At 43.5% G+C, this 12,896-nt stretch overlaps 3 protein-coding genes and 1 long non-coding RNA gene across 4 annotated transcripts in view; 1 reads left to right on the plus strand and 3 right to left on the minus strand.

Annotated features, from left to right (window-relative positions):
- The first annotated feature begins 25 nt into the window (after positions 1 to 25).
- On the plus strand, positions 26 to 889 carry LOC114765555 (uncharacterized). The gene is made up of 3 exons (XR_003742672.1): positions 26 to 105; positions 189 to 343; positions 634 to 889. It is a non-coding gene; the product is annotated as an uncharacterized LOC114765555 (long non-coding RNA).
- dnaaf4 (dynein axonemal assembly factor 4) lies at positions 797 to 3,201 on the minus strand. Its single transcript, XM_028955723.1, has 9 exons — positions 3,006 to 3,201; positions 2,738 to 2,885; positions 2,516 to 2,649; positions 2,200 to 2,434; positions 1,994 to 2,130; positions 1,795 to 1,907; positions 1,551 to 1,704; positions 1,365 to 1,470; positions 797 to 1,238 (listed from the first exon to the last, which is right to left on the minus strand). The coding sequence occupies exons 1-9, from the start codon at positions 3,126 to 3,128 to the stop codon at positions 1,123 to 1,125; spliced, it is 1,266 nt and encodes a 421-aa protein (XP_028811556.1). The 5' UTR covers positions 3,129 to 3,201; the 3' UTR covers positions 797 to 1,122.
- Positions 3,202 to 3,990: 789 nt separating this feature from the next.
- Positions 3,991 to 7,876, minus strand: pygo1 (pygopus family PHD finger 1). The gene is made up of 3 exons (XM_028957087.1): positions 7,635 to 7,876; positions 6,921 to 7,006; positions 3,991 to 6,490 (listed from the first exon to the last, which is right to left on the minus strand). The coding sequence occupies exons 1-3, from the start codon at positions 7,669 to 7,671 to the stop codon at positions 5,429 to 5,431; spliced, it is 1,185 nt and encodes a 394-aa protein (XP_028812920.1). The 5' UTR covers positions 7,672 to 7,876; the 3' UTR covers positions 3,991 to 5,428.
- A 3,568-nt stretch (positions 7,877 to 11,444) lies between these two features.
- Positions 11,445 to 12,896, minus strand: part of prtga (protogenin homolog a (Gallus gallus)) — a 29,795-nt gene continuing 28,343 nt past the window's right edge. Inside the window, exons 16-19 of the mRNA XM_028957088.1 lie at positions 12,686 to 12,809; positions 12,436 to 12,574; positions 12,238 to 12,348; positions 11,445 to 12,107 (exon numbers count right to left, since the gene is read on the minus strand). Coding sequence (XP_028812921.1) covers positions 11,754 to 12,107; positions 12,238 to 12,348; positions 12,436 to 12,574; positions 12,686 to 12,809 — 728 coding nt within the window. The 3' untranslated portion in view covers positions 11,445 to 11,753. The remainder of the gene's footprint in view (positions 12,108 to 12,237; positions 12,349 to 12,435; positions 12,575 to 12,685; positions 12,810 to 12,896) is intronic.

Genomic DNA, 12,896 nt, shown 5'->3' on the forward strand with positions numbered 1-12,896 from the left:
TATTGGGCCGCCCCAGCACTGTTATGATCACGTGGGTTGTATCGTGGCAAAACTAGTGTCGCGTGATTTTGTGTCAGCATTTCGACGAAATAGCCGTGCAACAATGTAAGTTAATATATTAAATAATACAACAATAATAATGACGTGTCTTAACTAGTGCCAATAAGCATGCTCACAACTTACGCTAGGCTTTTACGTCAACGTAACGAGGCCGCAATGAACGTTGCTAAGGAAGCTCAACTAGCGTATCCACAACAGAGATGAGCAGCGGCATGTGCGGGTGTGGATAACAGCGTCGAGATAAGAAAGTCAGAAAGTGAGGCAAGATCCAGTCGCCATAAAGGTATGAGCGTCATTTTCGGCTGAGTAAATGTGTATTATTTGTACATCTGGTTAATCATATTTTAATTGAAAAATGCTTCTAATGACTACTTATCACAGACGTAGATGTTTTTTAGACGTATTGGTTAAAAACCAGTCGCGTACATTTTGTTTTATGTAATTCTAAAGTACAACATTTTAAAGTGACTCAAATTGTTGACTTGTGAAATAATTAAACATGGAGCCTGTAGTTGAGGTATTATGTGCGCTAACTGCTCTCATTCATTTGTTTGTTTCGTTCTTTATTTAAAGGAAACCACGTAGCTCAGAAACATGACAGACCCGGCGTGCAAGGGAAGCAGGAAAGACGCACCCTGTGCCAATCCTGGTAACCCCGTGTTTTCATGTATGGTAAAAGGAGTCCCACGGATGGCATCTCAAGAAGTACCACTGGCAAAACCGCAAAGAAGCCCATTTTACAGGATAACGTCATCTGATTATGGGGGCCTGCCACCAACGTTTGAATCGTCACCCTGCACCTACCACCCGCTCTCTCAGAGATTCACTGAGGACCTTGGAAAGTGTGGCATGTACAGAGACAATACCTTTAACACCAGTCTGGATAGGAGCAGAGTTTACGACTGTCCCAATTTAAGTAACACAATGTGACTGTTTGTGTTTGTGAACATTAAAAGCAAACTTTTATTGTTGATCATAACAACAGAATGTACGACTGTGTTCGCATTGATTTCTTTCCTGTTGCCCAAATTGAGTAATTGCCAAAAGGAATTGGAAAATGTTTCAGGTTTTTGAAGTTTCTGAGCCCCCTTGAATAGTTGCCCTAATTTTTTGCGTATCTGCCTGTAGTGCACTATTGCCAGGGTCAATCTTCAGAGCAGCCTGATAATCCTGGAGACCTATAAAATGTAAGAGAGATCATTAAAATAGTTACACAGTGGTCCATTTCCATTAGATCCGCAGTTGTTTGGACTCCGTTCATAAACTCATTTATATTCAAGAGCATGTTTAAGTTCAAGGCAAACCTTCAACATAAAGCTCCAATTCACAGAACGCTGTGCCTCGTCTGACGTGCGCTTTCATCCTGGCACCAGCATTGTCTGCCACCGGTGGAGTCAGCAGCTCCAGGGCCTGTCACAGCACACGTTTCATTTTTGTACAACGGCGACAACAGTCACACTGCCATGATAGAACATGTGCAAAATGCTTACTTTGGAAGAGTCTTCGATGGCTTTGTGAAGATTTCTCATCTTGAGGTGACATGCCGCCCGGTTTGAGTACAGCGCTGGGATTTTTCCGTTCAGCCTCAAGGCAAGGTCATAGACGTTGATGGCAGCCTGGTAGTTCCCAGCAACGAACAATTTACTGAAACAGTGCAGGAAAATCCGAAATTAGTTTTGTCGGGAAAATGCATCACGTCCACAATTGTGAAAACTGGAATGGAATTCTACTCACTCCCCCTTCTCCTTCAACCAGTCAGGGTTTCTCTCCTCTTCGCTAAGGTCCTCAAATTCATGCAAATCGGCACAGACGCCACCACGTCTAATCTCTGCTTGTTTCTTAAGCCACTGGTCAAAAACAAATCCAGATGTATGAGCACATTTGTGAAAAAGCTTCAATAAAACACTGTGTTTGATGTAAAAAGAGAACCGACTTCCTCTTCTTCAGGAACTCTGGACTCCCGTAATGCTGTGGGGAAGACCCTTGGTGTAAAATGTATTTTAATGGCGCCACTGGACCTCGGTGCCGGTAAATCAGCTCGCTTTTCTTTCCTGGAGCAATTCTGCAGACCTACAGAACAGCCAAAAAAATGACAATGCTGCTGTTTCAGTGAAATTTCCTGAAAATGGCTCTACTGACCTTGCTGGACGGCTCTAGTTGTTTGTGAAGATTTGGGCAGTGATGGAAGTCCTGGCTTTCTTGATCTCTGCTCTTCTGTCATCCGTTCTGATTCTTTTGCCTGTTTCCTTCGACGGCCTGCCTCCTCCTCCTCTCTTGCGCTCTGTTGCATCTTCCAGGCCTCCAGCTCCGCTGCAGCTCTGTTCCGTTCCCCGGCCTTCATTTTCTGAATCGTTGCCCTCTCCTCGTCCTCCAGCTAGAAATGGAAGACATCACTCAAAGCAAGCGAGCATGCAAGCTAATATTACCGGTGCACAGTAGGAAGAGACCAATTCACCTTCATCATTGTATCCAGTGTGTATTTTTTCTCCTCTTGCACCTTCTCTGCTTTTGCTTTAGACCTGGCAACGGCCTTTTCCTGAGCCGCCTGAATGGCTCGAAGCCTGAGATCTTTTAATGTTTCTTTGTCAGCTGTCAACACGACAACAAGACATCATCACTCAGCTTCTAGTCTTTCTAAGTGAGGACCAGCAAAGTCGATCCACTTGTCTACACATACCATGTTTTACTGTCAGATGGCTCCACATTTCTTTGCTCCTTTTCTGCAGGGTGAACAACATTTCACCTTTTTTGATTGTCGCAGTGCTCTTGTCATCCTCAACAGGAGCAAACAGAAAAGCCTCAAATAAAAAAGGAGGGAAGCGCACCTAGAAAAGAACAGCATGGCATCACAACCCATACAATAAAGTTAGCTAAGGACTGGCTATGAATGGATAGATAGAAGCCGGTTACACGTTAGATTATTAGCAGAGATGAAGACGACTTGCCTTTAAATATTCGTCTGTCGAAAATACGTCGACTTGACTGGCAGACATTCCCTTCAAAGGCACGCTTACGAACACGGCGGAGTCCGTCTGCTCCCATTTGTAATCCTGCACAATCACCGGCATGTTTTTTTTTGTTGTTGTTGCAAGAATAACTTCAGTAACACCAGAGACGCTCTGTCGGGTTGCTAGGGTAACACGCAAAGCTGACTGGGCATCGGCGTCATGACGTCACAGGCACGTCCTCACGTGTTGGTGGGTGATGACCCCTTTCCGCAGGTCTGGGATCAGACCTCCGTGTCTGAGAGAGCTGTTGCCAGATCCGCTGCTTATTAGCGGAAACTTGCACCCTTGTTTCAACTAGCTTGACAATTAACATTAACTTCATTCTATTCACAACTACGTCTATGCAACGGATTAGTTATACTTTTATATGACGTAATACATAAAGAAAAAAAAAATTAATCGATCAACCATACCAGTATTGCGGGTCACAGTCTGTGTACCGACTAAAATGACTTTGAGGTGACAGCGACTCCATTGCTGTTACTTTGATCAATAAACTTATTCCTTACTTTTATGCTGTTTTGAAATTTTACTCAGGTAAAAAAAAATCTAAATCTCAGAACACAAGACAAAATGATCATGCTACAATAAATTTGACCTTACGCTTGGCCTTCTGACTTCTAGTAAACCTGCAAACATATTTCTGATCTATGTGTTTATAACACAATCCATGTCCTTAATTTCAGCCCAGATATGGTTATTTGTAACACTGTGGACAGTCAACAGTAAATTCCATGAATGTGTCCACTATTTCTGTTTCTTGCAAGGGACCTGTTGCAGTTGGTTCAGCTTTCAGTTTTGTATCAAATGTATGTGCCATGCTATAATAAGTTATCACAAGATTAAAATATAAACACTTTTTCAACTGGTCTCAACAGTGATCTTGTGGACAATGGTGAAAAACAGAACCATTTAATGCTCCTTGCATTACATTGTTATTTATTTGTGTCTGCTGGACTGGACTGGCACAGTACCCAGTATCAAATACCGTGTCATCAGTATAACTTCTTTCAACGACTTTCAAAACAGCAGTAAGATCTAATAAATAAATTGTTTTCTGAACATTGTACCTGGCAGTGACATTTATAAAGATGGCAGATGTGTGTTACAGAACTGATGGATTTTTTTTGGATGGATTTATACATGTAATCTACATACCCGAGTAACATAGCACACAGTTTACATTCACAATGCCACACTACTCAGATGAAACCATTTGACCGGTTATTCTGGAACCTCTGGGACACAGGATCCTGATCAATGGGGAGAAATAAAATTACAAAAAATATATGTTTTTCTTAGAGGAAGAATAAATCAATACTATCTCTGCTAAGAAAAAAATAAAATTGAAATGGAGAGACAAAATGCATATGCTATACATATTAATAAGACGCAAATAGGAAAGCAATGCTAATACAGAAATGCAGTAATTACAAAGTTAATCCATCTCGTACGAACCAGAAGCAAAATAAAAACAGATTGTACTGTAAAAATTGTAGGCCTATAGATAAAGAAAAGTGCCGAACATAATATACATTTTTCATAATCACCACCCTCATTCTACAAACCCCAGCAGAACATTCAAAGAAGTGCATACTGCATGAAGAAGGTATTTATAAAAAGCAATCACATACAGTATATCTAAAATGCAGATATACTCGACTCCACTGCATGCTAACATATATTATTTCTCTCTTTATCGTCGTACATTCATACAAATTACGTCCCTCTCTCCACTGGATACCCACTGACAATATGCTACAATATTTCATAAAAAATAACAAACAAGTCGCTACATTCAATGGCAAATCCATAACAGTAAAATATTATTATATTATTATCAGCGACATAAAAAATATATTAGCGACAGGAATATTATCGGAGAAGGTACGAGTCACCGTGAATTTCCACCTCAATTAAAAATCCCAATTTGTTGTTTCATATTTCACACAAACTGCAATATGCCAAATATGACAAGCACTTCAATGCACAGTGGACCAACAATTTAGCAGGGCGGAATAGCAGATTATGTTGGATTACAACTCTTATCATACTAAAAAGGCAATAAATGGCACCTGAAGCAAACTTTTTAATCTCTTCAATGGATTCTGGTAAATATTCGTTGCTACTTCAACAAAAAGAGCTGAAATAATTGTGTTACTAGACCATTTTAATCGTGAAGATTATCTTTCTTGTGCGTGTCCGATCGACCTGACAGCCCAGCCACTGGGACAGTTCTTAATGGCGCCTTCAGTAGAACTCAGCAGATGGAGACGATCAGCTGGATGTTGGATTTTTACTTTACTTTTCTGAAATAGATCAAGTTTGAAAAGGACCGCAGTTGAGCGACACACTGGTGGTTATCCGTCGATATTGACCGGGGCTGACCCTGCCGTGTCCCTTGTTCTCACCAGTTGTGCTCCCTTCTCCTCCATGCAGGTGTCACAGCCCCAGACGGCTGATGCCTCTGCCGCCAGCAGGTTGTAAGCCGTCTCCGTCATCCCAGTGCAAACCCGGTGAAACCATTTCTGACATGAGGCATCACACAAGATGGCTTCCTGGTCGTCATTGACCTCACTGAGGCATATGCCACATGGGTACACAGGCTCGGCAGACGTTGGGACATTAGGGCGTTTGGGGTGGGCTGCAGACTTGCCACCGCTGCTGCTCCTTCGCTGCCTATCGAGGGATGGCGGAGACTTCTTCAAGGCATCCTGGATGGGGTGGATGACGCCGTTGATTTTTTCTGCGGCGTCCTGTCCCTTGGGGGCACCCCTTGTTTTGGACTTCAGGTCGGGAGTGCTGTCCTGACACGCCTTCTCCTCGGAGCTCTGACTGTGCTTTCGTGGAGACGTGGACAGCGCTGTGCTTTTGGTCAAGGCATCACCCCCGTCAGCTTTGGATATTAGCGGGGCGGCCTGCTGAGATGAGTGCTGCTGTGGCGCTTTTGGAGGTGGCTTTCCACTGTTGGGTGCGTTTTCAGGACCGAACCCGGGGCCCGGACTAGAGCTTTGGTTGACACTGTGATGTGCCATCTGATTGGAATCCTCTCCTGGGCGGGGCCTGAAAGGCTGACCTGGTGGGATTGGCATGTTGCTGAACATGGACTGATTGCCGTAGTTGAGGTTGTCGGGCTGGCCGTAGGCCATCGGATTATGAACGAAGAGCGGGAGCTGGCTGCGCATCTGGTACGGCTCCCCATATGGAGAAGGCATTCTGTTGGGCACATGTGGAGGCATCCTTGGAGGGCCATACCCACCTAAACCCGGGTAGTGCGAGGGACCGAAATAGGGGTTTCCAGTAGTCAGCTGCTTGAACGATGGCACACTGTAGCCATCGTCAAAAGGATTGGAGGCAACTAAATGATCAGCACTTGGGTTGGGTGGCGGCGCATACTCTGAGAGTGGAGCGAATGATGGAGTCTGAGGAAACAATGACAACGCAGATTATTATATGCCAAAGAAAAGATTTTCATACATTTCAGAAGACACTCACTGGCCACTTTATTAAAAACAAGCACTCAACCAGTTATAGTGTTTTTGTCAGGAAAATTAGACATCAGACCACAGGATTGTTCTGTGTTCTGATAAAAAACAATCAGGAACGTTCTTGACCGTGGCACTAAAGTGTAAAAAAAAAAAAAAAAAAAAAAAACAATCCACCACCCACACCGAGGATGGTCTGTCACCCGAATGGTGCCCTTCGGTCCGCTGACACCCATCTGCTGGTCAGTGAGGCTCGTGTCCCATTCGGATTATTTCCTTGATCCTGCCCTTTAATGTAATGCAGGTAACCAGAGTTGAATTTAATAAATTGGCCAGCATTTTTTTTTTTTTACGGTGCATCCACTACCTGTGGGTTTGATTTTCGTTTTCTCTTATCCGGACTCCCCAGCAGCACTCCTGGCCCACCTAACCCTTCAAGTCCACCATCAGCACCTGTAAATGTTCATACAGATCTCAAACACACAACATGCTTCCCACGGACGGATTTAATAAGGCGCGACTTGATTTCCACGCTGGGAAAGAGTCCGGATTTTTTTCCCCAGTTGACCAGTCTTGCTCAACTTCTGAAAAATGAACTTTCGCTTTTAGGACGTAAAAAAAAAAAAACACGGACAGACCAACCAAGTCCATTTCGATCGTGGAACTTGACCTGTGCGCTTTACTGCAGTTTTGTGCGGTGTGGGGTGGGGGTCCGTGGGCGCGCTGCGTGGGGTCTTGCCCCGTGTTGGGTGGGGATCGATGCTTTCGGCAGCTCGCAAATCGAACTGCGCAAACTTTTGCGTCGCGCCGCTTTCCGCGCATTCCGACGCGGTCCGCGCTAAAATGCGGGGGGGAAAAAACGCGGAAACTCCGGCCACTTTCCGCCTCCGTGGGTTCTGTTTTTTTATTACCCCGCTAGCCGAATCGCGGCCGCCACGCGTCCCGCTGTCATTCAGGTTGCCCAGAAGGCCCCGAGGTAGGCCGGCCAGCTCCGGCAGACCGCGGCGGAGCGCAGACGCGCCCGGCCCCGCCGACACCGACCCCGACACGCCGGCGAAAAGAAGCGAGAAAGCCGCGTTACCTCTGGCGCGCTTCACGCCGTCCTGTTCCGCGGACATTACGGGCTCCTCACATGACGCGGGGCGGGGGGGTCGAGAGAGCTGACGCGCTCGCGTGTCGCCGGTTCTCGGTGTTGGGTGTGTGTGTGTGTGTGTGTGTGTTGTGTGTGTGTCGCCTGCGAAGTTTAAAAGGAGCGGACCGCTTCAACTTGGCGGTATAGAGCCGCGGGAAACGGGGCGCCCCGGGCAGACACCCCCCTCCGCCGCGACATGTGAGCGTGTCGGACGTGGAACTCACACGCGGTTTCCGAGCGCTGCGTTCATCGTCGAACCGCCTATTGGCCGCCATTCGTTTCCGACAGAAAATTTTGAAGTGAATTTCTGACTGTAAAAAAAACTCTTTGCTACGTGACATGAATTATCGGGTTCGTGGCACCAGAAATGTGGGAGGGGTGCTCATACTGAAAAAAAAATCATCTTGAAATATTGTGAAATATGTATATTTTCGCAATCTTGCCGCCAAAGCAGCGCTGACGTCTCGAAGCATAAAATAAGATGGCCCTTTAATAACCCCACTTGTGTGGGATATATGTTCATATATATATATAATGTATGTGTACATATGTGGTGGTAGCAGCCTAGTGGTTACCACACTCGCCTGTGAACCAGAAGACCCAGGTTCAAACCCCACTTACTACCATTGTGTCCCTGAGCAAGACACCTAACCCTGAATGTCTCCTGGGGGGTCTGTCCCTGTAACTCCATTTACATTTAACTACATCAAAGTAATGTGCAGGACCCGAGGTTTCCCAGGAGAACACGGTCCAAAGCGTCACACTCTCTCTGTCAGCTTTGCCTTCTCCGCATAGTCCAAAAATCTCTCAAAACCTTGCATTTGCTCTTTTTTTTCTGCTTCCAACAAATCAACTTCAAGGAAAAAACTTGCAGCCAAACATATCCCACCCACAGACGCCACTGTAACAAGATAATGTTGTGGCTGATTGGTGTATACTACTGTAAAAGGAACCACACTTTACATTGTAAATAACCTTTATTTAAAACTGGTAATCATTCACATTAATACTTTACGTTTGAATCATTTTTGGCTTCCATATATATAATGATTTTTTTGGCATAGGCATGGTTGTATAGAAAGCACACACTAAACACCATCCAAAAAGCTCAAGGTAAAAAGTTGCAAGAGTGAAACAAAACAATGAAACCGCCAAAAACAATACTTATGAGAGTTACATTCAATTTTCAAAGCTTGTGGGCAAGTTTACAGTGCCAACGGAGAGGCAGCGCCCATGAGTAAAACGCCGTGCAGCCCACAGTCACCTCGCCGTTGCACTTTTAAACCTGCGCACAGCTTTTACAGGAAACACAAAACATGGCAGCAACGGTAGTGGCGTCTACCGATGCTGTCCACTTCATCCCTTTACGCAATTCACGAAAAAAACGGAACATTCAGTCACTTTGCAGGAGTAATTTGCGTCACAAAATTCTCTGAGCACTGTGTTGCAACGGCCACCCCTGTTATGTACCTGAGGTAGACGCTTTGTTGGATCTGTAGCACGGCCGTCAGAACCAAGATCTTAACAGAGAAATTTACATTATCAAGAAAAACAAAATTAAAATGCAGAACAGAAGTCCATAGAAAGTATAAACTTAACAATTAAACACAGCTTTCTGGAACAATGTTCATCTGCAATACTTTAACATTAATCACATTAAAGACATTTCAAAGGTAAACCAAAATTCAGTCATTTGTATAAAACAAAATGTGGTCTCCTAAGGAACTGCATTCTAGTGAGAAAAAAAACTGTTAAAAACAAAGGTAGAAAACAGAATATGTTCAACAGAGGATCACAACCAAATGCCAATGTTCTTATAGTCTGTGAACTATCACCATATAAGCATGTGTTGGTAAAACCTGAGGACAAATTGAAAGAATAAAACTCCATGCACATTAGCCAATGTGCAACGCTGGCTGCCAGTTCTTTGGTTCACATTGTTTGCTTTATAAATTAAAGTAAAACTGATTGTGTCGCTCTGATTTGTACAAAAAAGTCCTCCTGGGACCCAAAGGTCTCATTGGCTTTCCTTTGATTGAAAAGAAATTTGCATCATGTGACAGAAAATAGTATATATATATATATCTCTCTCTCCATATAATATTCACCTACAGAATAAACATCCTGCCACACTGGCAAATTTCTTTAGAGGAAACCAATTCAGACGATTTGGTGGTTGCACACGTAACTGATTATTATTTCTTTTTAGGATAAAAGTAGCTGACACCCCTGGGGCACAGTAGGAGTTTAGCCACATCTCCATTGGTCGCAGGAGCTGGCTACACTTGCAAGGAGCATCTAAGATGATCCACAGGAGACTTTAATCTTTGGTCTAGTCACCCCAAAAATGGTTGGGTGAAGAAGAATTAAAAAAAAAACAACAACAACAGAAAAGAGCAAACAATTCTTTGGGTAATAGCGGCAGCCACCGTTGCACATTAACAGGGGACAAACTGAAACTAATCTGAACGACAAGTGCTAAACTCGTGTTTCTACTCTATAATAGTATCCACTATTTCTAGAATAAAAGTAACTAGAATTTGTACTCAGTAGTACATATGAACCCAGAGAAAATATATATTTTATTAGGTAAAAGATTTTTTTTTCTTTTTGGTATTCATGCCATTCTTCACTTCCATTTCACTGATTCCACTCCTCTTTTTTGGTTTTCAACAATCATTCCTCAAACACATTAAGGCCATCTGTATGGTTTTTTTAAGGTCTGCTGTGTTGCACGTGGCAATACCAGCTATTTTTGGTTAGAGCTATTTTTGAGTAACGCAACAAAAAGTGGAAATCAAATCTACCCACAACAGTAAACCTTCCTCAGTGCACTCTAGGGTTGGGCTGATATTACATTAAATGTCTTGTTCATAATATCTGGTGACTTAGCAGGTGACTGTTTAAATAAAAAGGAATTTTAAAAAGCAATGAGCCAACGGCCTGGTCTCATCATTGCAAAATTGGTGACGGATTTCTTATTATAATATAGTGTAGCCCAATTAGTTGCTGTTACCCGTTATCAGTACTGTTTGTTATCTGCCCAACCCCAGTACACACACAAACGGCCACAAAATAATCCTTGGCCGTCTCCTCCAGAGAAGCGGCCATAGAGAGCACAGATCTGATGCTGGCACAAGATACAAGAGAAACATTCAAAAGCAGATCTATGGCAGCTAGCCCTAGTTGAGCGTTCCAGCTCTGAGAAGATACCCTGTCAACCATGCAACCATCGGGACACAGCTTCTTCAAATGTACTAAACCTAATTCCCTGAGTTTAGAAGAAGAAAAAAAACCACTACAAAATAATGCTTAAAGTGAGGTAGTATAAATCTGGGACTGCAAGAACACAAACTACTGTATGGTAACAAATAAACTTTCAGAACTGTATGCTTGCTGCTGATGAGTTTAAAAAAAAACAAAAAAAAAACCTTATTGGATGTTTCTGAATGTGGATGAATCGAAATAGACCTGAAAGCTCCACAAACAGAGTTATGTGAGGTTACTGTCATAACTACAGAAAACCCCAAATGGCTACAGTGTCCTTACAATCCCATACTTCAAAACATACATGAAAAAATAAAGACAACACAAATCTAAAAGCTAAATTAAAGCAAATTATTGCTATCAGGAAATTGTGTGTCAATGGGGGCACCCATTGCAAGTATAAGTAGATATTAAATATATCGCTGAAGTTTACCGCAAGGTAAACTGAGGTAGATAATAAGCAAAGAGAGCTCCACTCTCATGTTTGCTCCAGTGATAAACTTAAATAATGTCAAAAAGTGTGACAGTCATTTCACACATTTTGACTATAGTTTGGAAACATTCATGGTGGGTGAGGTTTTTTTTTTTTTGGGGGTTTTTTCAAACACTTAAACAAAAAAGAGAAAGAAAATGGATCACATTCAGTAAAGAGAAGACTTAGAAAGAAACCTAAAGCCAGCGCCCCGGACTTCCAAAAAGCCTCCTGGTTTTTGGCTTCCCGCTCATTGTCCATTGGAACAGGGAGGGAGTAGGGGAAGGGACAGTTTTGGGCTGGACAGGAGGTAAGGCGGACACACAGGACTAAAGGGAAAGTGCAGGTTGGGACATTTCTGAGGTTTGACGTTGTTCCTGAACAGGGTTGTCTGGGGGCAACTTTGCACGAGGATATGCCCCTTCCTCTGGGCTACCACTCTCCTCGGCCCGAAGGGAGGGCGACTGGGGGCTCTGGAGCGACAGGTTTGTCATTTCTGTTTCGTTTTGGGAGTATCGGCCAGAGTCCCCTGTCTCATGGCTGCCCTCGCTACTCTGGGATCCTTCTGTGTCCATCGAGGGCCCGAATAGAACCTGGAGAGCAGTGGACTGATGTGGCGACTCCTCATTAAAGCAGAGCATGGTGGTCCCTGGCTGGTAGAGACACACGCCATGTGATCTCCTCTATGTATTAAATAAAGTGAAAAAAAAAACAACACAACATGGGTTATAATTAAAGTTCACAAATCCTTTCAGAGCAGCACAATCAAATTTAAATTAAAAGGAATAGCCCTAATAGTGAAATTCTTCTTACCTGGCCTGTTTCTTTCTCCTCCTTGTGTGAGAAAAGCCATTTCTTTTTCTTCTGTTTTTGTGTATTGGGCCTGACAGGTCCATAACTATTTATAATTAAATTGCTCCCACCCTAAAAAAATGATAATAAAAGGGAAGCTTGTTTGGTTTGTTTTTGTTTGGTTGCAAAACTGGTTTAAAAAAACTAGCATGGTCTTACCTTGGCATCAATGAAGTGGCTTGTGGCCATCATTGGCACCCTGACTTCAGTGTGCTCTGTCTGAACCTCACTGGCCACATTATGCAGTGATGGAGGTGTCTGTCCACTGTTTTGCCTCACAGTTTTAGTACAGGTTTTCCTATAATTCAATTATAATGAGATAATAATGGTCATCGCTTTTGGCCATAAATCTGTACATATTACCACCCAGGCTCAAGCATGGTAGAAATGAAAACGGGCACATAATTACCTGGATTTTCCCCGGCAGACAAGGATCAGGGCACAGATGACGATACAAATCAGTGCAATGCACACACCCACGATGATGCCAGTCATTGATTTCTCGTCGAGGTGGTAGAAACCATCGGAAAACACTGTAGGGCACATAATTAGTTAGTGAGAAGGTGCACAGTCTCTGCAGTCTTCACATGGACACGTTCATCCAATTCATTCACAGCAGG

This window comes from Denticeps clupeoides, chromosome 16 (genome assembly GCF_900700375.1).
Source record: "Denticeps clupeoides chromosome 16, fDenClu1.1, whole genome shotgun sequence".
NCBI classification, from domain to species: domain Eukaryota; kingdom Metazoa; phylum Chordata; class Actinopteri; order Clupeiformes; family Denticipitidae; genus Denticeps; species Denticeps clupeoides.

What these genes read in the sequence shown, in the direction of transcription:
- dnaaf4 (XM_028955723.1), bottom strand. Translation starts at nt 3,128, where the DNA reads ATGCCGGTGATTGTGCAGGATTACAAATGGGAGCAGACGGACTCCGCC. An exon ending in GAGTTCCTGAAGAAGAGGAA is followed by an intron (nt 1,908 to 1,993) that starts GTCGGTTCTCTT and finishes GTTTTTGACCAG; the next exon opens with TGGCTTAAGAAACAAGCAGA. An exon ending in CCATCGAAGACTCTTCCAAA is followed by an intron (nt 1,471 to 1,550) that starts GTAAGCATTTTG and finishes GTGCTGTGACAG; the next exon opens with GCCCTGGAGCTGCTGACTCC.
- pygo1 (XM_028957087.1), bottom strand. Translation starts at nt 7,671, where the DNA reads ATGTCCGCGGAACAGGACGGCGTGAAGCGCGCCAGAG. An exon ending in CGGCGTGAAGCGCGCCAGAG is followed by an intron (nt 7,007 to 7,634) that starts GTAACGCGGCTT and finishes GAACATTTACAG; the next exon opens with GTGCTGATGGTGGACTTGAA. An exon ending in AACGAAAATCAAACCCACAG is followed by an intron (nt 6,491 to 6,920) that starts GTAGTGGATGCA and finishes TTGTTTCCTCAG; the next exon opens with ACTCCATCATTCGCTCCACT.